Source organism: Microtus oregoni, unplaced genomic scaffold, assembly GCF_018167655.1.
Source record: "Microtus oregoni isolate MIOR12 unplaced genomic scaffold, Mior012 000064F_ref0000363, whole genome shotgun sequence".
NCBI lineage: Eukaryota > Metazoa > Chordata > Mammalia > Rodentia > Cricetidae > Microtus > Microtus oregoni.
This window is the reverse complement of record NW_024543874.1, coordinates 9,312,879-9,339,837: the sequence shown is the minus strand read 5'-3', so window position 1 is coordinate 9,339,837 and position 26,959 is coordinate 9,312,879. Positions and strand designations below refer to the sequence as shown.

General features: G+C 49.4%; 1 protein-coding gene across 1 annotated transcript; it reads left to right on the top strand.

Moving 5' to 3' along the window:
• The first annotated feature begins 20,780 nt into the window (after nucleotides 1–20,780).
• Mnx1 (motor neuron and pancreas homeobox 1) lies at nucleotides 20,781–25,981 on the top strand. Its single transcript, XM_041640777.1, has 3 exons — nucleotides 20,781–21,731; nucleotides 24,330–24,490; nucleotides 25,061–25,981. The coding sequence occupies exons 1-3, from the start codon at nucleotides 21,041–21,043 to the stop codon at nucleotides 25,421–25,423; spliced, it is 1,215 nt and encodes a 404-aa protein (XP_041496711.1). The 5' UTR covers nucleotides 20,781–21,040; the 3' UTR covers nucleotides 25,424–25,981.
• Nucleotides 25,982–26,959: the final 978 nt, after the last annotated feature.

Genomic DNA, 26,959 nt, shown 5'->3' with positions numbered 1-26,959 from the left:
TATCTCTCTTTTTGTGACCACAGTAGTCTTTAAATTACTGAGCAATATGGGTAGGATTAAAGGCGTGGCTTTGCCAGCTAGATCCAGTCCATTCCTTAGCTTTCCAGCCTCGTGGCTGAGGTACTGGCTGTAGGCATGTTTACTGCAACAACTCTATGGCATTTCAAGGTCCTTGCCAGCAAGCGAGCTTCAGGAGCCTGTGCTTGCAAACCGCACGAACCCCCTGCGTAAAAGAATCAGAGTTTGCCCTGGCAGGACAGCCCAGAAAGCCGGAATTTTTAAACGGTGCAGCTTTTTTCCTGCTATGGCTGAAAACCGAAAAGCATGCGTTCAGCTTTTTGTCAACACCATTTAAGTGTTTCGTGGCAGGACCTCTTAAGAGCTGCAGGGTTTTGCATCTGAAGCTGAGTCAGGAAGCCTCTCTTAGATGAAAGTGCATGCTTGCCTCTAACAAGCAGAGCAGACCGGAGAACACAGCGAGTCTAGTTGCCATCAAACAAATCGTAGCACTTTACTCCAAATGCTCTATTCAAAAGCTCTGTCTCCCGCAGGAGCCAGACAGAGATGGCACTGGCGGGGCACAGCCCCAGGAAGTCGCGCTTTAAAATGACACAGCATTTTTTCTGCTACTGTTGCCGAATCAGGAAATCTCTCTACAGCACGCCACCAACAAACAGCAAAAATCTGTGTTAAACTCTCTCTCCCTTATTTTTAAGCCTCCTCAGGTTTTTTAAGTGGGTTTAGTCCATCACGTGGGGATTATTCTGTAGTAATAAGGGCGGCGGGGCTGCGTCCCCAGCACCCCTGCTGCCTGCTCGGCTAGCTTATGCCCGAAATAACAACACACAAACTGTATTCATTTAAACACTGCTTGGCCCATTCTCTTCTACGCTAATTCTCACATATTAATTTAGCCCATTTCTAATCATCTGTGTATGGCACCCCAAGGTGCGCTTACCAGGAAGATTCTAGCCTATGTCCATCCTGGGTCGGAGCTTCATCCCAGGAGCGGGGCATGGCGTCTCTCTCAGGCGTCTGCTCCCGAGAGGAGAGCTGTCGAGACTGAGCTCACTTCCTCTTCCTCCCAGCGTCCTGTTCTGCCTACTCCTCCCACCTATCTTTCAACCAATAAAATGGGCCAAGGCAGTTTCTTTGTTAGCCAACACCTTCCTCCATCACCCCAGAAAGATGCTTCCTTTTTTGTCTTATGACACTTGTGTAGGGGCTGGTTTTAGAGTCAGAGACACATGGTTTTCATCTCTGCTCCTCCACCTTACACCATCTCTACAAGCCCCAGACACAGAACCTTTCCAAGCCCCTCGATTCTGCAGGACTGCCTCTGGTCTCTCCATGGCTACTGTGATTAGGTAATTCTTTAGCTTGGACAAGATGAACCAGCAGAGGCCAATAGGACGTCGTTGGAAGATTCCAGTCCTCCAGGGTCTGGCAAGAGCAGTCACCTGAATTGCTCAACACTCACTTACTTGTTCAAGACCTGGTGGGGCCAATATGCAAAGTCCATCAGGATGGTCACAGCCAGAGGGCCTAAGGTTACAAACTCCCAAAAGCCAAGGAACATGAACAGAATTCAACAGACCTGGGTGCCCCATTCAGGACACCTGTGTCTCCGGCACACAGCGACCCCACCTACCCTCACTTCCAACTGAGGGTTCCTGCCTGAAACTGGCAAGTCAGCCATCTCAGCTGAAGCCATCTCTCTAGCCCCTCTGCTAAATATTTTTTAACAGTAAAATAAGGGTATTAGTGGATCATTTTGTTTTCTCATGAAAATTTTCAGAGATGACACTTGACACACCTAACCTCAAAGGGCAAAGAAACAGCAGCGAAGATTACCTGACACAGTCTTTTAAAACCTCTTTAGTTGGCAAGACAGATATTATCAGTTCTGTATATCACTAAGAGGCCCACGCTGGAATCTCACAGTCCTTATTAATTTAATTATCAAACCAAATTTGCAATCATTACAATCTCTTTGAAAAGAAAAATTGTATTATCAATATATTTCCCATCAAGTATTCCTAGGAGCTTACAATTATCTGTAGATATATTCACGCTCGGGAAGAGGTCCTGTGTGTTAAATATTTTATTTCCATCTGATAGCATTTATCATCTAAAAATGTTTTATAACAGTTTGGGAAAGACAAACCATATCTTTTAAGTTCTAGGCCATCAGTTAAAAGGAAGGTAATTTTGATATATTTAAGTCATACGGTAATTTTGGTGCATATTTTTTGATTGGGTTGAAGCTGAGCAAGTGCCCCCCCCCAGCCGTGATATAATTAGGAAAGATTCACTAACTAAAAATAAGTGGGGCTCGGACATCATTTAAGATGACGAAAAGGCGACAGCGACGCTGATGTCGAGCATATTAATAAAATGTGTCCTAAATTGCTCTTTAACTAAATCAATAACCCCAGTAGGGGCTTAGCTCTCTGGTGTACAGAGGGCAGCTCCTGGGAGAGCACAGTCATGCCCTGCAGGCCATCTCAACATAGTGAAAGCTAATTGAGACCTTCATCCCCTCTTTGTGATTATAAGCCCTGGAGTATCTGGTGGGAACCAGATGGTCTCTGCTCAACTCAGAGAATCTTTGTCCTGTTGACCAGAAAGAACATCAGGACTTGCTTGGTGGGTTGTTTAAATATAATGCATTATTTTGAATAGCTTGATATGCAACTATTAGATGTGTAGGTCAGTGCTTCTCAGCGCAAAGTTCAAGAAGCAACAGAGCCAGGCCTAATGGCGCACACCTTTAATCTCAGCATTTGGGAGGCAGAGGCAGGCAGATCTCTGTGAGTCTGAGGCCAGATTGATCTACAGAGTGAGTTCTAGGACAGTCAAGGTATATAATGAGACCTGTCTCGAAAAAAGAAAAAGAAGCCGCAACCAAGTAAATAAACTGCAGGAAAATTATTGCAGATAAATCTATTGTAACTTACTTATTTTAATTTTTTAGATTCATTTATTATATATATATATTATCATATATATAATATATTTATATGAATATTTTTCCTGCTTGGATTCCCTGGAACTGGAGCATTGTGAATGAAACCAGGGTCCCCAGGAAGAGCAGCCAGCGCTCTAAACCACTGAGCTCTACAATAGATTTATAATGAGCCCAAAAGGTACAAAAATCACAAATTCTCATATATTTTCACTAAAAAAAAAAAAAAAAGCCAGACTTAAAAAAAAAAAAGACCAAATAAGGCTGAGAACCAGTTAACACTGGTCTGCACCCTCTGGACTGCATGGAACAAAAATGATATTCTGGGGCTGGAAAGATGGCTCAGCAGGTGCCTGCTGCCGAGCCTAACAGTTGAGCTGTAATCTCTGGGATGCACAGGACGGAAGAAGATAACTGATTCCCAGAAGTTGTCAAGTTGTCCTCTGACCTCCACGCATGGGCTGCACCCCACCCACTCCCACACTAAGTAAACAAATAAGTGCATATGTACATAGAATGTTTTTAAAAAGAATGCTGCTCCATTCTACTCTGTGGAAGATTAGGTGCTATTATTAGGAGCTCTCAGCCTAGCCCCTAAGGACGTGAGTTCTTTTCTCACTTCCCAGGCCCTGGTACATACAGTCCTGGGCTTAGGCTGTGAACCTCAGGACCATCAAAGCCTGTCCTCTGTCCAAACTCTGAGACAAGGAAAGGTGTTCTTGTCAAAGAGATTAATTTGACCTTTACAAATTCCTTGTGAAACGATAGCTCAGGTCTAAGTCCCAGTACTGGGGAGGCTAAAACAGGAGGACTGCTGCTAGTTCAAGGCCAGCCTGAGCTACTAAAGAGTTGCAGTCCAGCCTGGGCAACAACTGGCTAAAACCTTGTCTCAAAAACAAAGCAAAACAAAGCAAAACAAAACAAAAACAAACAAAAAAAAGAAAAGAAAAAGAATTCTTCGTAAATTTCACCAAGAGAGTTCAGAGGTCATAAAAGGTAGGGCCTCACTATGGCCAAAGGGGCTTCCAATACACAAAGGTTATCCTTGAGACCCTTGCCAAATACACACAAACACCTACCTCACTCACCTCATTGTAAACGTACACACGTTTACAATTTTGTGTTAGGCAGCATTCACAGGTGTCTTTGGCTGCAAGTTGGACACGCCTCTACAGAAACCAGAAAGCCAATCAGCAAATGATCCACACAGAGCCCCTGGGTTATGTGCCAAGCCCTCAGCTCTGCACACATTCTGGAATTTTGAATCCTAGAACCTAAAGACCAAACCACAAAGAACAGCCAACTGTGTGTCCAAGACAGCTTCCCGACTCTTGATTTCCAAGGCCCGGCAGCTCTGGTGAAAGGCAAGGTCGAGCGGGCCTGATTTAGGGTATCATTAGCTGTTTATACAGTACCAAAGCAGCCCATGACGTATGAAAGATGACTTTCCGATCTCAGGGAATAAATCAGGTGCTGTGAGTGATTCCACTTAATACTTAGCTTTAGCCAGTAAAATATTACACCTGCTATTACTCAGGGCAAACACAGCCCCTTCCATTTGTTTATTGAGGAAACCATTTATTTGAGGACATTTAATTGCAATAGTGAAGCCTGACTTGGGGGTTAATCCCAGTTTATCGATGCAATTAAAAGCAGTGTGTGCTGTGTCTCATATTTATTATCTAGACGTAGAATGTTGACACAACCCGGTGTCGAGGTGGGTGTGCTTGAGAATATCCCCGCTGTGCGAGGTGTAAGGTAGGGTTGCTGTCACACAAACACCAAGTGCTGCTCAGCTCTGTGTCAGCGTTTGCATAACCTAATTGGGGAAAGATTTCTAATTTGATTTTACTTGGAGCAGTACAAGTTCAAATTGTTATATAGATCCAGTGCTGTTTGGTTTCTCGTCAATGATTCATGGGATTTTAATGCCGGTGGGCAAACACTCTCCTCGTCACCAACGTGGCAGCATTCGCAGTCACCTTGCCCTGAATCTCACCCCGTGCCCCTTCCCTGGTTGCTGGGTCCAGGTCCTGTGTTACCAGCTCTCATCTAAGTCAGTTCTGGAGTCTCCTCTCCCTCTCCTGGAGGCCTGCCTCCTTCAGGCACACCACATAGGTGCCGTGAGAGGGATCTGGAAAGGCTGCCCCTTCCTGAGACCATCACATTCACCCAGGGAAGGCAACTGAAATGCTTCTCTGGGGCTGGATAAAGAGGTCAGTGGGTAGGGGTACTAACTACGCAGGCACCAGGGCCTGAGTTTAGATCCCACTAACACACACACACACACACACACACACACACACACACACACACAAAGCTAAGTATGGCTGTAACAGCTGTAACCCCAGTTCTGTGGGGACAATGACAGAAAATCACTTGGACTTGCTGTCTACCAGGCTATCTCTAGGTTCAGTGAGAAACCCTGTCTCCAGAGAAACAGGCAAAGGGAGACAAAGCAGGACAGCTGATGTCCTCATCTGGCCACTTTCCATGCACAGGAGGGTGCAACTGCACATGTGTACATACAGTACATTCACACACACATACACACAAATGATGTTTTTGCTTTGTTTTGTTTTAAACGTCTCTCTGGGATTAGAGAGTTGGCATAGCAGTTAAAAGCACTAGCTGTTCTCGAAGAAGACCCAGGTTCAGCTCCCAGCCCCCACATGGCATCTTATCGTCTTCTGTGACTTCAGTCTCAGAGGATCCTATGCCTTCTTTGGCTTTTCCAGGCAACAGGCACTCACATGATGTGATATGTGTGTGTGTGCGCGCACGCTTGCAACACTCATATGCATAAAATAAAATAAATAATTTTTTTAATGTTTCCTTAGGAAGCAACCTCCAACTCGTTTTAGAAATCCAGAGCTCCACTGGGCAGTGGTGGCGCACGCCTTTAATCCCAGCACCCAGGAGGCAGAGGCAGATGGATGTCTGTGAGTTCGAGGCCAGCCTGTTCTACAGAGTGAGTTCCAGAACAGCCAAGAATACATACAGAGATGCTGTCTCAAAACAAAACAAAACAAAGGAAAAAAAGGAGAAAAAGACCCCTGAGAGGGTGGGCAGTGTGCACTGCTGAACGGTATTCAGCCACAAATAGAAGGAAATTCATCCTACTCTTTGATCCAGAATGGATAAAGCCTGAAGACATTCTGGTACGTCACAGGGAGGAAGGTTCACGCACAGAATCTAGACAGACTGAGAACAGAATGTTGGTTATACTGCAAGATCCTGGTCTGAGGGTGGAGATTTCAAATTCAGTAGAATGAATGGACTCCAGAGATGTGAAGTACAGCATGGTGATTAGGCAAGGACAGTCTGCTGGCATTAGTGAAGACGGAGTATCCTAAGTGCTCTCAGTACACACAAGTATGCATGCACACATGCACACATGCATTAACTGCCTTCATTGTGGTCACATTTTAAAACACATATACACACCAAACTACATTGTTCGTTGTAATTTTTGTGACTTTTGTCAATTATTCCTTTAAAAACCTTATTTTCCTCTGTTGATTCTCATCTCCATTTTTCTGGTTACTTTTCAATAATCTGCATTTTGGGTTTTACATCTTAATCTTTAATTGTATTTATGTTTAATATGTGACTTCCAGGAGTTGCATCCAGCGATTGCCCTCCGTGGTCTGCTTCTAGCTTCCTCGCCTGCCTGCTCCTCCTCTCTCCCATCTCACCTGGCCTCCCACTGCGGCCTTCCCACCATCATCACTCTTTTTTTTTTTTTTTTTTTTTTTGGTTTTTCGAGACAGGGTTTCTCTGTGGCTTTGGAGCCTGTCCTGGAACTAGCTCTGTAGACCAGGCTGGTCTCGAACTCACAGAGATCCACCTGCCTCTGCCTCCCGAGTGCTGGGATTAAAGGCGTGCGCCACCACCGCCCGGCCCATCATCACTCTTGAATGACAAGGCTAACCTCCTAAAAGGCAGCTGGAGTTGGTCTTCAGGAAGAGGGCACAAGGTGTCCAGCTTACAGGTCAGAGGTCAGAGGTCACAGGACACACCCCTCCTGTGCAAAGTATACCATGAGTATTCAGCCAGTGCAGAACATACTGGGTTCAATCTCTGGCTGTAAGGGAAGCAACTTTCATTTGTGAGTTTTTTGGGTTTGGTTTTTCAAGACAGGGGATCTCTATGTAATGGTTCTGGCTGTCCTGGAACTCACTTGTAGACCAGACTGGCCTCAAACTCACAGAGATCCACCTGTCTCTGCCTCCTGAGTGTAGGGATTAAAGGCATGCGCCACCACCATGGCCTTTGTATATGGTTTTTTAAAAATCTGGCAGAAGCTCATGGAGCAGGGGTGGTTTAAACTGGTTGGGAGTCCTCTTAAATTTATTTTTAATTTTTTTTTTTTTAGAAACAGGATTTCCCTGTAAAACAGTTCCCTTCCAAGTGGTTCAAACCACTTGCTAGATACGCCATTTGGGAGGACATGAAGCAAACCTGTCTCTCACCTGTAAAATGTGGCTGAGTTCACACTCAGCAGTCACCCTGTATCTGCCCCTCTGCCAGGAGCTGCAGAGATGGCTGAGCAGTTCAGAGGACAGAGTTGGCTCCCAACAGTGGATCATTGATGTGGGAGGTCCTTCTGTATGTGTGTTGCTCCTTTTGGTTAATGAATAAAGCTGCTTTGGCCTATGTTAGGGCAGAATATAACCAGGCTGGAAGAGATAGAGAGAGAGTAGGCGGAGTCAAGGAGACATCAGGTAGCTGCTGAAGGAGACTGCTGGTGACAAGTAGAGACATAGATACTTTAAGAGAAGGCTTCCTAACTCAGCATGCTGTGTGAATTCTTTAAGAAAGGGCTTCCTGGTTGTATTGACAACAGGAATGGCTCTGGCTCTTTTGGGAGGTCTTACACTTAAATGGGTTTTGTGAGCAGTGTGCAACAAGTTGCTTAATGGTGACATACACAGGTTGAGGAGCTTGCAAGAAAGTGTGACTCGCAGAGGCAGTGAAGGTATCTCCACCATATTCTAAGGTCAAGGCCCAGCATTCAGGGCCAGTGTGACCAAGCTGTTTACCATTTAAAAAGTGTTCCTGGTCAGAAAATGACTACAGATATGCAATAAAGACAGATTCAGACAGAAATAAACCTCTGAACAGGTGATAGTGTGTTTAAAATATGTATGTAGGCTTGAGAGAGAGAGAGAAGAAAAACTATAGACAGTTATAAAAAGAAATAGTTTTAAAAAATAAAACAAAGTCTTTAAAGAGACAGTAAAAGTAATATAAAAGAGTACAGATAGTCATAGATCAAAGAAGTAAAGAAAAAGCCGGGCGGTGGTGGCGCACGCCTTTAATCCCAGCACCTGGAAGGCAGAGACAGGCGGATCTTTGTATGTTCGAGGCCAGCCTGGTCTACAAGAGCTAGTTCCAGGACAGGCTCCAAAGCTACAGAGAAACCCTGTCTCGAAAAAACCACAAAAAAAGAAGTAAAGAAAAATAAGCCAAGTAAAGATGGAATATACACAGAGAATCTGGATTATGCAATTATTGTGTTTTCTTAGAATATTTTTACTGTAGAGAGACATTGGATTCTGGGGACTGATAAGCTAAAACAACATATATATATTTTCAATATTTGAGTCTAAGGATGTGGTACTTTGGATAAGAGGTTCTGCTTTTGTTTCCAGAGAAGATGAGAACCTGTTGATTCTTTACAGGCTAATATGGCTTGATAGAACAAGACCCCTGAAAGGTCTCCGTGAACCCTAAAAATACTTTGCCTAACAAACAGCAGGAAGAAGTTTAGAGAAAACAATGCCCAGATTCCCAAAATGATTATTTAAAAATGTTTGTATTCACTTAAGGGAGGTTGATTATAAATGTTTCATGCTCGCAATAAATCTCTTTCTAAAAAGGGGGGGAGATATGATATAAAAAAGAATACATTGGTATGGATCTTGGTTTATTGATACAAATTTAAGGTCAACTTTGTTACATGTACATTTCTATTCTTGTTTAAGGTATTATGTTTATACAGTTCATTTAAAATGTATAATTAAAAATTCTGGATTAATAGAATTATTAAATCAATAATAATAATCAAACGTAGTTGTGTTAGGTAGATTTTCTAGATATATAGAGATATGTTTCAGTTAGACAGATAATCTTCAACATTTCTAAGACCTACAAAGCATGGTATTTAGAATATTTTCAGAACTTAGACTTTTCTCAACAGTGAGACATGTATACTTCTGGCAGCATCAATTACTTCAGAGAGGTTGATGGGTATCAAAGAAACTTGTTATGGAATTTGCCTTCAATGTGACAAGGCTAGCCATTTGGACAAGAAACTGTTCTTGCCTGGACTGCTTCATGGTATGTTGTATGAACTGGACATGCAGGACCCATAGAAAATTGACTACTGGCTGGGTGGTGGTGGCACACACCTTTAATCCCAGGACTTGGAAAGCAGAGGTAGGTGGATCTCTGTGATTTTGAGGTCAGCCTGGTCTACAGAGCAAGTTCCAGGACAGCCAAGACTATTACACAGAGAAAGCCTGTCTTGAAAAACAAAACTAAACAATTAAAACTAAATGTAAAAATGACTCCTAGGTGGGAGGTCCTTGGACTTCCCACAGGGCAGGGAACCCTGACTGCTCTTCGGGCTGATGAGGGAGGGGGAGTTGATTGGGGGAGGGGGAGGGAAATGGGAGGCGGTGGCGGGGAGGAGGCAAAAATCTTTAATAAATAATAAATAATAATGACTCCTAGCCAGTTTAAATCACCTCTTCTCCATGAGCTGCTTCCAGATTTTTTTTTTTAAAAAAAAAACCCAAATGAAAGTGTTTCCCTTACAGTAGATTATTTTGTAGTGGTTGAAATGCCTCTGGAGATAGTAAAATAAAAAATTCATAATGATAAAATTGAAAGCCAAAGATATAAAACCTGTGGCAAGTTAGGTAATGTAGCAAGTAAGGAGATACCCAAGAGTGGACTGGCAGAGCATAAGAGGAAGCTGGTCCAGGGCTGCCTTTGCATTCTGTGACACACCCAGCACAGAGAAACACCAGGCTCTGTGTTTGACTCTCCCAAAAGCACTGCTCATGCTACCCCTGATTCTGTCCCCTCATTTTAAAACACACGCATGTACACGCACACCTCCTCTTCCAACGGGCTTTCAATTCCACCAGCCCAGCAATGACATTTAAACTCCTGTCCTGTCTCTTAGAACCAGGCTGCTCACACAAAGGACCTTAAAAATTCTTTCTAACTTAGACCATGTCAAACAGTGTAGCTGTGGCCAAGCAAGCAGAAATCCTACTGCAAGGGTCGTTTGGAGCAGGGAGGGACCAATGAGATGTTGGGATGAATAGCCAGAGGCAGGAAAATGGCTCTGCTCTACTTGGAAACTGAGCTATGGCAACCAACTCTGGCCTGTGTCAGGCAACTGCTCTAGTCACGGTCAGCGTCCAGTTGAGAAGCCGCTCCCTCTGCCTGGCCCAGCTCTAGTCCAGGGTGGAAGAGGAACTGCTGGGGGAGGCTGGGAGATGGATGGATGCGGGTGGTGGTCAGCTCGGGTGGCTGAACATACCATTCCCTTTAGGACAAACTCAGAGAGTGCCTGAGAAGTGGAGCTAGGCAGAGGGACCTTTCCCAGGGGATGGAGGGAGGATTAAGGGGATGTTCACAAGTCCTTTGGGAAAACTGCCCTCCCAGGGGCCAATTGAAGGATCTGCTCTCATTCAGTCAGCACTGAAGCAAGGAGCTCCCTCTCTGGGAGACCTGAGTCTACCTTCTCCTTAAAAATGTGGTTATAGAGAACACACACACACACACACACACACACACACACCCCTACAGTTTGTGGAAGGAGCACCCAGATGCCGCAGGAAAGAGATCTAGGCCTGGAGGGAGGCCACATACCTTCTTTTATCTGGTTTGTCAAGAAGCTTGGAGCCTACAGATTTTGAATGGTAAATCCCCCTGCCAGTCCACTGGCCCTGTGGCCAGCCGGCCAGCGCCAGAACTAAGGACAGGAAGCCATCTGTCATGGCTGTTGCTGAGGGAGAGGTGACACCTTCCTGGATCCTCAGTGGGTCTTTAGACCACCCCACCCCCGCCCGGTTTTGGGAAATAGGCCTTAGAAGCGTGACTTTTGTAGAGTCAAATCCAGGTGACAGGCCATGCAACTTAGACAATTCTTCCGACTCTAGTAAAAAAGAAGCTGAGGGGATGTAAAAGGTGATTCCCAACCCAAAGTAGACATTTTCCTAACTTCATTCCCCTCCGGGTGTGGAGAAAAGAGGCTATGGTCTCTGGTTTGGCAGAGGCCCCGCCTCTCCCCCCCCCCCCCCCCCCCCGCCTCCCGCCACCACATACACACGCTGTAGGGCCGCTGGGCTACCAGTTACAGGGTAAGGGGGTAGGTAGTCCGCAGAAGACCCGCATCCTAAATTACCCCTCTGCCACGTGTGCTTGGTGTGTGGCGGGCTGAGGAAGCAGCGCCAGCTCAAAAGAAGTTGGAGGGACCTGCGCAGTTGAACTAGGAGGAATCGTTAACAGGGACAGCGGACTGCTGGTGGCTGGTGGTTGTGGGTCCCAGCGCTGTCGAGGGTCTTAAGTGTCTGTATGCTCCACCACAGCAAACGTAAGGGGACAGAAAGAGAAAGAGAAAAAAAGAGGAGGGTCCAACTCCGTAGCACACTTAAAAGTAGCTTTATGCGCGTGAAGCGGCGGCACATGCTTGTGCCATGTAACCCTCAAGTAGAGGCAGGGAGATAGGCACGTTTGAGGTGAGCTAGGCTTATGTAGGGGTTGCAGGCTCGCCAGATTTTATAAGTGTGACCCTATGTAAAGACGGGGACGAAAATGACACGAGTGGGCAAGGACCATTACTACCCAGAATCCTCATCTTTCCCCTCTTTAGGGGGAACACCCCCCCCCCAGATGTTGAACCACCCCCTTGCTGATACCCTCTGCAGGTCCAGGACCCACTGAGCTGGACACGTTTAAAACAAAAAAATCTCAAAGGAAGGCACTGGCAACTGGTCTTTGGGACCAAACTGTGCATGCGTGAGCAGGAGAGCACCGAGGGGCCATGAGGGCCCATCTACCCCAGGAAGGAGACCCAAGGCAGCCAGGTGTTTAAGACAGATGGGGATGAGTAGTTAAAACCCACATTATATAGTTCTGTCGAGTATAAAACTGAATGCGTTGACCCATATATTCTAACTGGAAACGGACTCCAGTCGCTTAAAATATTGCAACGTCGATAGGACTAATTAATTGGAAATAAGAAACGAAAGAATACAATTAAACGAGAAGAGAATCATTTTCTAATTTAATAGAGGGACATTTATAAAGATCACAAGCTAAAAGGCATCGAATGATTCTATCGACATTCTATTAAATCAGCCCCGCGACCTGTGGGGAGGAGGACCCCGCGGGGCGCGGCGCCGCTTCCCAGCCTGGGTCCGCTGCGCCCAAGACTTGCTTGCTGCACTCGGGCGCCTGCCTGAGAGCCAACTCGCCCGCCACCCGCTGCACGCCGCTGGACCTGGCCTTCGCTCCCGCGGCTCCGACCCGCCGCTCTGACCGCCCCGGACCTGGGGGATCCTGTCTTCCTGCCCAGGAGTCCCGGGTTCGCAGATATATTACAACAAAATTACTAATTGGGAAATGAAATTGTCAATAAAGCACACCCCCACGCGTGTACTATATCCTTAAATATTATGATGTTTTATTAGTCTCATTCCCTTACAATAATTTATTGCGATAAAACAGACACTGCAGGTCCCCTTAAATTGTCTTTTCATAATGAATAAATTTAAGCGGGCTAATTAATATATAAACTAGCCCAATTTGTCAAGTTGATTTGTATTTTAGTTAATTGTGAAAGTAATTACCACATGGTCAAATTAACAGCTTTCTGGAAATGACCAAGCCTGAGGTTTTATTTCCTTCCTGGGTGAAGAAAATTCATTTTTCCAAGCTCTTGATGTGATGAATAAAAGTCATAAATCTGGGTGATTGGTGCAGGCAGAGTCTAAATGGCTTCATATTTCATTTTAGGTTTAATAGAAATATTCATGCTCTGTTTTAATGAAATTAAATTGAAGGGGGATGGGGCCCTGGAGGCAGCCCTGGCTAGGGGCTTAAAGGGACAGTGCACATTTTCCTGTCTTCTCCCAAGGGCCAGAGCTAGAGGTCACCTCCACCTCACTGGACTTGGTCAAGTAGTAGAGAGAACTGAGGGAGACTGGGAGCCTTGCCCTCCTTGCCCAGCCCAGCACGGGTTGAGGGTACAAGTCACACACTGGTCAGTTGTATTCTGAAAGCTGAGCTTCGCCTAGTCCAGCTCCTTCTCCCCGAAAAATCAGTGACAAGGATCCTCCTCCCTTGGAGCAGAAGTGGGGTGGTCAGCATGCTGCAGACAGAACTGTCTTCCGCCTGCCTAAGAGGTCTGACTTCCTATATCCAGCCCTTCCCATTCTTCCTGGGGAGCATCCCGACAGTGGGCCCTTCCTCCGTTTCCCACGCATGCCCCCCCCCCCCCAAGTCTCTTCCCTACCAGAAGGTGGCCTGGTCCAACTTAAATCAGAGTACCCTCTTTTCAGATCGGTTGAGACTTAGTGTCGTCCAGGGACAGTACACAGCAGTCAGAGAAAGGAAGGAAGCATTGTGCATTTTAGGGTTCTCCAGCTCAAGGGAATGCCTCGTGGACATTCCTCCCTAAGGCAGGTCCTGACAAGTCCGGTCCCTGAGCTGTGCTCATCTGTGACTTGTTGATTCCTTTGAACAAATATGGCTTTGATGCGGTTCCAGCCAGAGTGGTTAGCTGATGAATTGACAAAAACTAATCAGCTTTATTGGGAAACAGGTTAAGGGCACGGGCGTGTCAATAACGCTCAGCCTGACCCCCTGGTCCATTAGCCAGGCAGGCTGATTAGTGTAAGAAGACCCTCTCGCCGTTTGAACCGAAATTGCTTTCATAAACTCACATTATTAGCAGTCGATGTGAGCAGCTAATTTAGAGAAGACATCCAGGCCCGTCACATCGATCATCGGGTTTATGTATCATTATCTCATTTACAGAATGTCGCAGTGTAATACGTGTTTTTGGCAATAGGCTTGGCCTCTCGCCGGGGGGCCTTGCGTGCTCCTTTAGCTACACTGCAGGGGACCTCTAGGCAGTCTCCGCGTGAACTCGAGAACAGAGAACCACTTTGCACACACATGCACACATGGGCCCAGGCTTTCTGTGCGTGCTCACTCAGTGCACATGGACACATGCTTGGACATGCCACCTGAGCTGTCTCCAGTCTCCTGCTGGGATGATGGGGAAATGGGCGCCCTCTCCAGCGAACCCCGGGTGTAAAGCTCAGTACAGGGATGCGCACCAGCCTTGGAGTGAGATGAGAGCACGTGGTTCCATTCTGGCACCAGCATACAGAGAGCGTGGGTGGCTGCACAAGCCGCCTCCCTCTCTCATGAGAAGGCCTTGGCCACCCAATTGCCCGGTGTTCAGGGATCCACAGTCCTGCGAAGGCCCTTCTGCGCCCTCCCTGGCTCCCGCCTGACCTGCCCTCCCCTGGGCGGGTCGTTCTCGCCCTGGCAGTCTCAGTTCCAGGCCCAGACCTCGTCTGGACGCGGAGAGAGTGGGCCACCTGTTCCGTTGGGTAATTATTTTAATGTAAGGGGCCTAGAGTCACCACTTCGCGCCTCCTGCAGTGACAGACGGCAGCGGAACTGCAGAGCGCTCTCAGCCTTTCAGTGGAATTTCCCAGATGGGCCAAGGGGAGGCCAGGGCGGGTCACCAGGGGCCCTTTAACGAGTTCATTAGCCAAATTATCTTGCCCGCAGCACAGGGCCCCAGAGACTCTCAGGAGGGTCGGAGAGAGGGTGGGTCTTTCTACCTTCCTGCTGGTCTCTGCAAGAACAGTTGTGACTGGAGGAGAAAAAGGACACCCTCCCCAAAGGAGAATAAGAACACCAAAGGCAATCTGGCCTCTCTGATATGGCTGTACTCCACAGGTACGAGCCAGATTAGCAGAGGCAGGGTGGTGGAGTGGTGGAGGAGGAATTATAATAATTAGGAAACCAGGAGATTCTAACAACCGAATGTACTGATGCACACTGTGAACCAAACCTAATGCAGAACTCATCCAGAGCCGCTGGGACTTCATTCTGCCGTTCTTAAGCAAAGAGCCTGGACTTTTTGGAGCCTTGGTTTATTCCATCTACAGAATGGGGCATAGGTGCCTTTCTTCCACAGGTTTGTGAGACCACTGTCCCAAGTAAGGCAACACTTGGGAAGAGCTTCTGGGGTAACCCAGCTGGGTCCTTCCGGCAAGAGAACTTTCCTGGGATCTCTATGTCTGGGAGGTATTGGCAGTGTTGAGGTGAACCTGATCCTGTGCTGGGAAACAACCCCCACTTCCACCTGTCCCTCCCCAGCTCTGAGGCACAGCACAGGAGCACAGGAGGAAGGCTCAGCATCCCTGCCACCGCCCCCCCCCCCTTGTCCACTCTGCCTCCTGCAGCCTCAGTTTCTGCCACCTCAGCAAGTAGTGAATAGACCAATTAGCCAGGACTTCCTGCCATTATCTGCTGTAGACTTGGGCATTAGTGCGCCCTGATTCACCGTAATTTCAAGTCAGAACACACTAAAAATTTCACTCACCGAGGCATTAAAATGTTCCCAGGCAACATCTGTGTTTGTGTATCTGGGTTCTTCTCTGGGTGTCTGATCCATGCCAGCATCACACAGGTCAGGGAGACACATTTTTTTTTTTGCTCCTGTGTTAGTTTTTATATTTTTAAAGCAAGCATTATATTGTTTGCCGATATTTGCAAATTTTGTTTCTGAGACCTCACTGTAGCTAATATCTAGCAGTGTAACTTTCTCCTTCTGCCTGACCAGGGGCAGACTGGTGGCCTAGAAAGGCTTGGGAGGGAGTGCCCGCAAGAACACAGAGAGGTTTTGTTTCCTAGACATGCTTCACACTGGAGACTAGAAGCTGGGTTATCATGAAGTGCATTGCTCTGCACTTCGAAACATGCGGAAGGCTCACCCCGCTCTTCAGGTGGGTAATAGTAGAGATGGGTCAGGGCTGCACAGCCCACTTGGAGCTTGGCTCCTGCTCTTTGTCCTGACAAGGGTATGGAGTTCCCACATAATGAATCTGCACTAAAATCAAATGAGATCTTGGAGCAAAACCACAGGTTTCCTGGGAAGTATGTCATTTCTTCTAAGGGTGCTATTCCTGACCCTGGCTGATTAAAAGAACTGAGGTAACCACTGTTAGCTTTGTTTCTCTTTACGACCCTGGCCCATGGTTTCTAGGATATGTAAGGGAAATTGAAAATGCTTTTGACTCCCTATTTTTTTTTTTTTTCAGTGAGGAACGGGCCAGTGAGAGAGACTGCAAGGCCTAGTGGGCTCTGGTTCCAGCTGGTCCAGGCAGCTTCAGCTAGGAAAGGAGAGGGTGAAGGATGCTTCCAGAAAAGGATGGCTAGAAATCCAGGTGTGCCCGGAGAGGCAGAGGAGGGGCTGGCAAAAAAAGGAACTGGCTAGAGTTCTTGGCCAGGGCAGTTCACCTCAGGGCAGTCTCCTAAGGCACCTTGGAAAACCACCCCTTTCAGAGCTGACCTGGGGATAGGGAGTGAGGAGAGGCCTCGGAGAAGAGGTCCGTGGATCAGAGGGTGGTGGTAAAAGAGTTGGCACTAACTTTGGCCCTCAGGTTCTGCAAGGTCTGTGATGAGCCGGGAGAACTCACCAGCCTTCCCAATTCCCGATCTCACCTTCCAGTGACCCCAGGAGTCTTTATGTCTGTCCTCAGGCTGGTGGGGGGGGGGTGACACTAGCGAAATTCTAAACATTGAAGTCAGCCAGGCCTGAAGGAGGTTGGTCTGCATCCCTCCAGGTCCAGCACTTTCGGAACTTGCCCTGTGTCCTCCTGAGTTTAGACAGCCTGGGGAAACACCACCACCACCACCACCACAGGCTTTAGTCCCGGCTCTGGGTGAGCGTGCCACATCCTCCAGCCTCATTTCCCCCAAGGGAAGCCTTAAACTTTTGATCTGAAATTGTACGGCGCTAACTCCCATGAATGTTCCATAGGGCTGAGAAGTCAATCTTCATGGGCCTTTCTCCATGAGGCTGAGGGTCGGGGAAGGGGCTTGCTTGTTTCAGTTCTGGAAACAGCCAGACAAGTGGCAGGTGTGCGGAGGGAGGGACAGAGAAGGCTGGCTTCTATCCAGCCTCCCAGGCACGCCTCCACGCTCCTAGCTTTCTTGTTAATGGCTATTGTATGTTGTACCTGCGGCATTCCACAGGAAGGGAAGCACATGAGTGAGTAAAAGAATCAGTGCTGGCCTGACCTGCGAACTTGGGCACTTGTAGCTCTGTCCTGAGTTCTTGTATACGTCCAGGTGTAAAAGACAGATTGTACATATTTTTTTCTTTAAAAAAAGGTTCTGTTTTTATATGTCATTTCTGTGTATGTTTGTGTCTGTGGGTGCACAGGGGAGTGCAGTACCCGAGGAGGCCAGAAGAGGGCGTAGTTTCCCGGAGCTGGAGGTGGTGGTGAGTGTGGGGACCCAGCTTGAATCCTCTGTAAGAGCAACAGTAAGCTCTGAACTGTGGCCCCACCGGAACCATTGATCAACCCCCCCCCAACATCTTATTCTTTTGTGGTTGTTTATATAAATCAACACTCTTCTTTTTTCAGTAATGAGAACAGGCTCAATTGCAGGCTATATTCAGTAACTTACTTGAATGCAAGACCCCAAAAAGACATCCTGACTGGGCATGGAGAGAAAATGACTAGGAGTCAACTGATAAAGTTTACCGGCCTTCAATCCCAGCCTCCTTTGGGTAGGAGAGTTCTCCCTCCCTGCTCCCCCAAAACCTCACTGGGTCCCTAAGGCTGATGGAGAAGGGCGCTACCTGGAGGTACAGGGCTGGGAACTCTGCTGGGACCAGACCTTTGATCTCTCTCTGAGCTTCTGGTAAGCCCCCAGCTCAGTCCTAGGCTGCCCCAAAGCCAGCTGGGCTGGGCCAATAGACACTGGGAACAGGAAGAGACCCAGCATGCTCACTTCACACATTGTAAAACGCACAAAGATCCTAGTTCCAGATAACTCCCAGTGTTCTCTTCACTCCTGCCGCTCAGCGAGCAATTTCCCAGGCACCTCCAACGTGCATTAATTTATTCTCAAACAGAAACAGAATATACGATCATGTTCAAACCCTTTGACTTCAGAAGTGTCTGTTTGGCCCAACCCCCACTTTGCCAGACAAAGAAATAAATCCATTAGGTCTGGCACACAAGTCTGGCATGCAAAGTTTCCACTTGCCCAAAGAGGCTCTTGATATTGTCTCACTCGGCCCACAGATGGTGGGGGACTGGTAGGGTTATGGCCTGGTGGGTTCTCAAACTCCAGACAGTGGAAAGGGATTTAGGGGCTTTGGGAGCATATCACCTACACAGCAAATGGGCAACGAATTCCTCTATTCAGATGAATTTACTGAGAAACCTGTTCCTATACTCAATAGACCTAACACCCCCTCATCATCAAAAATAACTCTGTTGTAGCAGTCAGAGGGGATGCAGGTCCCCTGAGGTCTACCTCTGGGAAATCTCACCTGCAGCCATTCTCTTCCATCTTGAACAATTCCTTTTGGGATCAGTCAGCTTACTCTCATCTAGAAAAGGCTGAATCCTGGGGAAGGGGAGCAGCCCAGCATCCTTGCTTGCCTGAGTTGGAATTCCTTCATAGGAGAAGAGACAGGGAATCTCAGTTCTCCTTTAATGCACCTTCTCCACAGAGAATGAAGATTAAAGGTGATAATTACAGAAAACACACAGAACACAGCAGGTATTCACGGAACAGAAATGATCCCACTTAGACGCAGGGCTGCCTTTTAATCACCCCAAAGACAGCACCTAAAGACAGCAACTTTGTAGACGTGGTGCTTTTGTGTGTGTGTGTGTGTGTGTGTGTGTGTGTGTGTGTCTAGCGGCTGGCCTTTGCAAAGCTGTGTAGCATTTACTCCAAGTGGCTCCTGCTCTGTTCCCGACTTTCCAGCCAGGACTGTGCACCTGGGAACCACCCTGTCATAATGGAAAAGGAATCCCACTCATTGGAACAGAATCACTGTGTTAGTTTCTCCAGAATAAAAAAAAAAACTCTCGAGGAGAAAAGTATAGTCTTTATATTTATCTTTCAAAAATATCTTAAAACAGCCTTGCCTGATACTTTTTTTTGGGGGGGGGTTGCTTTGTTTTGAAATAGGGTTTCTCTGTGTAACAGTCTTGGCTGTCCTGGAACTAACGCTTGTAGACCAGGCTGGCCTCGAACTGACGGAGATTCGCTTGCCTCTGCCTCCTGAGTCCTGGGATTAAAGGCATGCACCGCCATCACCGCCAGGCCCTTGTCTATTACTTTTAAGTTCATCCAGCACCGACTGTCTTGTCTTAGGGATTCCCTGCCCCTTCCTGACCCACTTCCGCCCCTTTATTAACCTCTCACCTGCTTGAGTAGCCAAGCTTCAGGAACCTGGAACTCCCTCCTACCTTTTCCTCCTATTTGGGGAAGATACTTGAGGATGAAGCTAGCGACAAAACCCTGTTAGTGACAGATTGATCTCCCAATCTACTTACTGATTGGTTAAACTTAGAATAAAAATAAAAATTAAAAAACCTGGAAGGAAGCTATTTATTGTAAATATTTGATGTGTGTGTAGGGTGAGGTCTGGAGGAGTCACACTGTCTCTTGCGCAGTCGGAAGACCTCTCCTGATTTTCCTGAACGCGGCCGGCAGGAGGAGGCGAGAGCCTGAAAGTGGCTCCCAGAGCCTTGGGTAGGGCGCAGTCTGAGGGTGCAGCCCTCGGCAGACTCCCGCAAAGCCTTACCCCTGAACGCCCACGAGGCGAGGCGAAGCTCCGCCAAGAGAACTTTGTCACTTAGGTCCTGCTCACCGGCACCTGAACGAACGACTTCAAGCCAACGTGGGTCTCTCACTCGAAGAATTGAAAGACTGTTCTCTCCACCCTGACAGGGGTAGGTGGACGGGGGGGGGGGGGTTGGGGGTTGGGGGGGTTAGGAGGGGTAAGCCCTTGATAAAGATTTGTGGGCGCCAAACACCATATTTATACACACCGGAAACCCTGAAACAAACATCTGCAAAGCAGGAGACTTTGCGGGGATCGTGGGGGGGGGGGGGGCAGATTTGAAGGTTCCACCTACAAAGGTAGGGACTCAAATCACCTTGAGGCGCCCAAGACTCAGGAACGGGGAGGGGGGAGATTCTGGTCTTCAGTGTGCCAAGCTCAAGGTCTCGGTTTGAACTCCCAGTGGGCATCAGGGGTAAGGAACCACCTAGTTTCCTAGTGTAGAACAGTCCACAACTCCGGCAAGAGCGCAAGAGTTACTGGAGGAAGATAAGAGTTTGGCCTCTGGAGGAACAAGGTGCAGGGACATTCACAGGGAACCGAGGTTACCAGCGCCCGCCACCCTCTCAGCTCCAACGAAGCAGCAAGCCTGCATTCAGCCTCCAAACTCCCAACCCATCTTTGGTTCCCCCACCACTGCTGCTCACCACCGGCTACTTAGGACCTGGGGGCGCAGGGGCGGGGCGGCAGGAGAACTGGACCGTGACAGGTGCGCCCCTCCGCCAATCGCCGGACGGACACCCCTCCCTGGGTCCCCGCTGCTCTCGCCAATCCCAGACCGCGCTGAGCTTCAAGTGTGCGGAGGGGCGCGGATCCCCACCAAGGCGCCAGCGGCCTCGGCGCTGTCGCTTGAGCGCTTGAGAGCATAGAACCGGCCTCCCCAACCGAAACTCGCAGAAGCGCTCGCGTGGGAGTTTGTGCCAGTGAGTGGAGCGCGGTCACCGCAAGCGAGGACCGCAAGGAAGAGGCGTCTGGACCATGGTCGCTCTCGGCTGAGTTTCCGACTGCGACTTTGATTATTGGCAAATAATCGCAGTAAGAATACCGAGCCCCAGGGCTGGTCACCATCACGCTCAGTCTCCGCAAGCCTGCACGCGACCACGTCGCCCACCCTTGGGCACTTATTCTCAGCTCCAAACGAGCCGATGGAAAAATCCAAAAATTTCCGCATCGACGCCCTGCTGGCGGTGGATCCCCCGCGAGCCGCCTCCACTCAAAGCGCGCCGCTGGCCTTGGTCACTTCGCTCGCGGCCACATCATCTGGCCCCGGTCGAGGCGGCAGCGGTGGCGGGGGCACCAGTAGCGGAGCGAGTCGCAGCTGCAGCCCCGTGTCCTCGGAGGCCACCACAGCGCCCGGCGACCGGCTGCGGGCTGAGAGTCCGTCGCCCCCGCGCTTGCTGGCTGCGCACTGCGCTCTGCTGCCCAAGCCCGGATTTCTGGGCACCGGAGGAGGCGGCGGCGCGGCGGGTGGGCCGGGCACTCCCCACCACCACGCGCACCCGGGTGCCGCCGCCGCCGCCGCTGCGGCTGCTGCCGCCGCCGCTGCAGGCAGCCTGGCACTGGGGCTGCACCCGGGGGGCGCGCAGGGCGGCGCAGGCCTCCCGGCACAGGCGGCTCTCTACGGTCACCCGGTCTACGGTTACTCGGCGGCAGCGGCAGCGGCCGCGCTGGCGGGCCAGCACCCTGCGCTTTCCTACTCCTACCCACAGGTGCAAGGCGCGCACCCTGCGCACCCTGCCGACCCCATCAAGCTGGGTGCCGGCACCTTCCAGCTGGACCAGTGGCTGCGCGCGTCCACCGCAGGCATGATCCTGCCCAAGATGCCGGACTTCAGCTGTGAGTACCTGCGCAGCACCCGGGCAGTTCTCTCGCGCATCCTCCTTTCCCGCACCCCTTTCCCTTCTGCCTCGGCTCTCAGCGACCTGTGCAAGTGCAGCGAAGCCGCCACGGCTTATCCCTAGGCCTGTGAGAGCCTCGAGTGGGCCGCGCGGCGTGAGAGGAGCAGCGAATTATTAAGATGGCTACGCTCAGGCCTTGCTTTCTCTTTCTCTCTTAATGGGCAGGGGAGGTTAGAGATGTGAGACTGAAACCTAATGATTAACTTACAGGTTGGAGAAGGAAGTGCGCAGGAAGGCTAGCAAAAGAGGGCCTAGCCAAAGATGGGGCAGGTTTTAGGGTCATTGAAACTTGGTACTTATCACCGGGGAACATGAACTTGGTTAGGGGCTCCATAACTGGCTACGAAAAAACACATCACTGGATCCAGTAGCTAAGGAGAAAATGGACTCCTAGAGTCGCGGGGCTACAAGACCAGGGCCCAAGCTCTTCTCTGTTCCTTGTCAGGACTTTGCCTTTCTCTGAAGGGCCAAGGTATGTGGTGTGTGTGTGTGTGTGTGTGTGTGTGTGTGTGTGGTGGGGTCCCTACATACAGTGTCCAAGACATTTGTTATGAACAGACGCAGGGACTCTAAATAGCAAGTCTCCCCCTGGGAATTCCAGGTGCCCAACACCCTTGGGAGCTCCTTCCAAGGTTTGGGAGCAAAGGTCCAGCCTGCTGCGAAATCTCTGCCACCCAAGAGGGGCAACCTTTTAGGGGCCACTTCAGACATCCCTGGCACACGCTGCAGCTGCATGTGTGTAGGGCACCCTGGCTCTGACTCTTGCCCTGTGCCCCACATGGGTAGGGGCAAGCTGCCTTTCCATTCAGGCCAGAACAGAAGATGTATATGACTTTCCCCTGTCAGCCGCCCAACACCCAAACAAAGAGACCCCATTGTTTCCGTCTGAGTGGGTTTGTTTAGACTGGGGAGATGCAGGCACTGGAGGGAAAAAAGCAAAAAAGAAAACAGAAATAAACACTTGCCAGAATTCAGATTCCTCTGCTAGGAGCAATGATTGTGACTAAACAGAGAGAGTGAGGACCCCGGAGAACTGCAGAAGTAGCAAGGTGGTGAGAGAATCCCCGCCAGCACACTTGTTTGCTCAGAACCACCCAGGTTTTTCCCAGCTTGGCTCCAAAAAGGCCAGCCTTGTTGATCTCTGCAAAGAGGGAAGGCGAGGCTTCCATTAACCTCAGTTGGGGGCTGCAGCTCAGTTGTTTTGGAAATTGTTCCTATTCTGAAAGTCCTGGGCAGGATCTAAGCCCGGGAGGAGCATAGTCTACAGCTTCAGATGGAAACCTACCCATACGGGTCCATTATGGCTGCACTTCCTAGACGTGAGATGCATAGCTGCCCAGAGAGGAGCTGGTCACTGGTCACCAACAGACCTCTGTGGCTTTGGGTTTCCTAATCACTCAAGTGCTCTTCTGGGGGAAAAGGATGTTTTTCCGAGGAGCCCAGAATTCCTGCAAGTTGGACCCCTTTGTCAGCACACCCAGCCCATAGTATCTCATGGTCACTACATTAAAAGTATGGTCAGTTCTACATTAGGAAAAGAACCCAAACCCAGACCGCAGACAGGCACTAAGGAATGCAACAGAGGGTGGCTGAATGTGTTCTATTCCTGGACTTCCCTCTCACCTGGGAAAACAGGCTTGGTTTTCTTTAATTGGTTGTTTCTACCCACTAGATGGCATTTCCCAATGATCCCTTCCGAGCCAGTGTTTTAATTAGAGTTCTAATGTATTGTCAAGTTGGGAATTCGTAGCCTTGTTTAACTAAAGCAGGGGGCGTGGACCTTCCTATAAAGCAAATTGCCCATCCCAGGGGAGCCTGAGCTCATCCCAGCCAGGGGCTGGCCTCTTTCTTTCCTTTGCTTTCTTTCTTTTATTGTCTAACACTCTTTGGACTCCTGGGAAATCAAGGGAAGTCTCGTTTTGAGGTCATAAAATTCTCTGTGATGTAACCGTGCGAAATTATGTAAATAAAGCTGGACAGATCTCCTGGAACACACAGAAAGCCAGATCCACTCACAGCTCAGCCTTTAATTTGAGTAATGAGAATCGTCCGAACAGGCTTCCGTTCCCTTTGCCCTCTGCTCTGGGAGGAGGAGGGAGCTTGTCAAGACCGACGGTGGAGACACCCTGATGAATATGCTTATTTAGGCTCCAGCTCCGGTCTTAGCCTTCTCTCCTCTCCTCTCCTCTCCTCTCCTCTCCTCTCCTCTCCTTTCCTCTTCTCTCTCTCTCTCTCTCTCTCTCTCATCTTAGTGTTCATACAGGTGGCCACTGCGAGCAGTCAACAGGCTCTATTTATTTAATTGAGACCCTCAAATAATGAAAAGATTGTCTATTGAGACAAGCCCTCTATTTCTGCTTGGTGTCTGAGATGTGGCTCCTCTGGTTGGTGGGGAGGAGACACTGATGTTGAAAAAGAAGCCCACGTCCTGAGGGCGGGCGCTGGAGGCTGGGCCCTGGGAGGGACAAGGGCAGCAATGGCTGGAACCAGGACAGTGGACAAACCTACAAAGACCTCTCACCCTTTTGGTCCACAGCCCAGGCGCAGTCGAACCTCTTGGGGAAGTGCCGAAGACCTCGCACTGCTTTCACCAGCCAGCAGCTGTTGGAACTGGAACACCAGTTCAAGCTCAACAAGTATCTGTCCAGGCCCAAGCGTTTTGAGGTGGCCACCTCACTCATGCTCACAGAGACCCAGGTGCGCACCTGATACCCCGTCCCCCTGGGCAGCCAGCCCCCACAAAACGCCCAGGCGGGTAGTAGTTTGGGGAACTGGGTCCCAGCTTCTTGACCTTCAGGTTGGGTATTAAGTCTCAGTGGGACAGGTTCTAGGAAGACCCAGGGCGTTTTTCCACGCTGGAGGTTTGATTCAATAGGTTGGGGTAGAGGATGAGAATCTGTATTTAACAGGTTATTCTGGGGAAGGTGACCCTCAGGCCACATTCTAGGTGATTCTTTTTCTAGAAAGGTGCGGACTTAGCATTTAGAGACCTGCCAGCTGCCCCGGTGTCTCGATGGACTAAGGGCATGGAGTGAAACACTCCCAGCTGTGAGTTTGGGGCACCACACCCAGCTATGGAGTTACTGAAGAATAGAGTGGATGTAGGGGCGGGAAATCGAGAAGCCGCTACCCAGTCAGCTTCTTAGTCCTCTAGGTAGTCCCTTCTAGGGTGAGGGTGGGCCGAGGGGCAGGGATCCCGGGTGCTCACACCCTCTGCATCCGTGATGATGCAGGTGTCGGGTTTCTCACGCCAACTTGTGCCTGCAGGTGAAGATTTGGTTCCAGAACCGCCGAATGAAATGGAAACGCAGCAAAAAAGCCAAAGAGCAGGCTGCGCAGGAGGCGGAGAAACAAAAGGGTGGCGGCGGGGGCACCGGCAAAGGCTGCGCTGAGGAGAAGGCCGAGGAAGAGCTGCTGGGGCCGCCGGTACCGGGGGACAAGGGCAGCAGCCGTCGCCTGCGGGACTTGCGAGACAGTGACCTAGATGAGGATGAGGATGATGAAGAAGACGACCACTTCCCCTACAGCAATGGCTCCGGTGCCCACGCCGCCTCGTCTGAGTGCTCATCCGAGGACGACTCTCCTCCACCAAGGCCCGGTGGGCCCGGGCACCATCCTCCGCCTCAGTAGTTGCCCTACGCGCGGCAGCAGCGACGCGCTGGACGGCCAGGCCGGCTGCAGGTTTCCAACCCCATCTGTGGCCTGCAGCCTGTCTCCGGACTGTGCATTCAGGTGCGGGCTCGGGTGGGCGATCCTATTTGGGCTCTTGAAGGTCAGCAAGAGAGAGAGAGGAGAGCTCCACTGTGAACTTTTCGTTCTTTTCAATTTAATTTCTGGTTGTGTTGGCCGGAGGTGCTTGTGAGACCATCCCTTGAGAAGTGGCTCCTGCCTGGCTCTTCCTTCATCGGAGAAGGGAAAACTTCAGTGTTAAGTGACCTAGAAACTTGAAACCTTTGGAGACACCATTCTGTTAAGAATTAAAAACAGAAAAAAAAAGGTTTTATGCCTATGTATGGGGGATATTATGTCATAAGCATTCAGATTGCTGAAAAATCTCAGAATGGTAGTGTATTTTTGTATATTGTATTTATATATAAAGAAAGAAACGTCTACTTATGCATGCTAAATTATTATTTAGCTTCCCCATTCCCCAGGGTGGAGATGGAATGTAAAATAAATTGGTTTTGTACTGGATGAGAGTGAAAAAAAAAACCTTTAATTTTGGAAGGTGGAGGATTGACCCCAGGGCCATGGGCAAGCTAAGCAAGTGCTGTGCCACTGGTCCACACCGCCAACCCAGGAAGAGCAAACCTCGTGGGGCCTGGCTGTTTTGGTTGTAGGGATGGCGGACAGAGTGTCTACTTAGTGATTATCAGCAAAGGGTGAAAATCAGAACAGCAAATGGATGCCAGAATCACCTCCATGCCAGGGGCGGGGGGGGGGGGGGGGGGCAAGTCTGAACCTAATTCCAGAGGCTGAAGGTGCAGGAGGGGGTGGGGACCGCAGGTGTGAAGTGTGGCTAAAAATATCAGAGGCCAGGTGTCAGAGTGAGCCCAGTGCCTGGCTTAAACCCTGTGCTGTTCCTGACGGAGTGATTTTGAACACTGTGTTTATTTCCCATTTACTTGCTGGGTCTTTTAGCTTCATTGGCATGGGAATATAGTATTTGAATATTTCGGAGAATAAGCTGCCAACAACTAGGTGTCAGTGGCATTTGGGGTCCCAGGCGCTAAGCAAGCACATTTCCCGGAAAAGCACTTAATGGCGACTTGCAGCGTATTCTCCTTTTGACCGGGGCCCCTCAGCCAGCACGACATCCCTTGAGCTAGCCAGGAACGATTTTGCTGGATCTGTACAAATGTCTTCTGAGAGGAAGCGGCAGGCGGCAAGAATGCATCCATGCCAGGGCCGCAATGGCTCTGGGTTAATAAACCTCTGCAGTGAACGCCATCAATCATCAGTCCCCGGACCATGTGCGGCACAGATGCCGGGCCCAGCCCTAGGCACATCGGTCCTCAGCATCTTGACTCTGGCCAGGGAACGCTGAGTCTTCCGGGTCTGGTTCAATCCCCCTTCCCCCCACCCCCCCCACCCCCGCCACCCCGCCACCCCGCCACCGTTCCCCATTCCTCCTTGGCTGTCTTGGTGGTCAGCTTTCGACTGAGA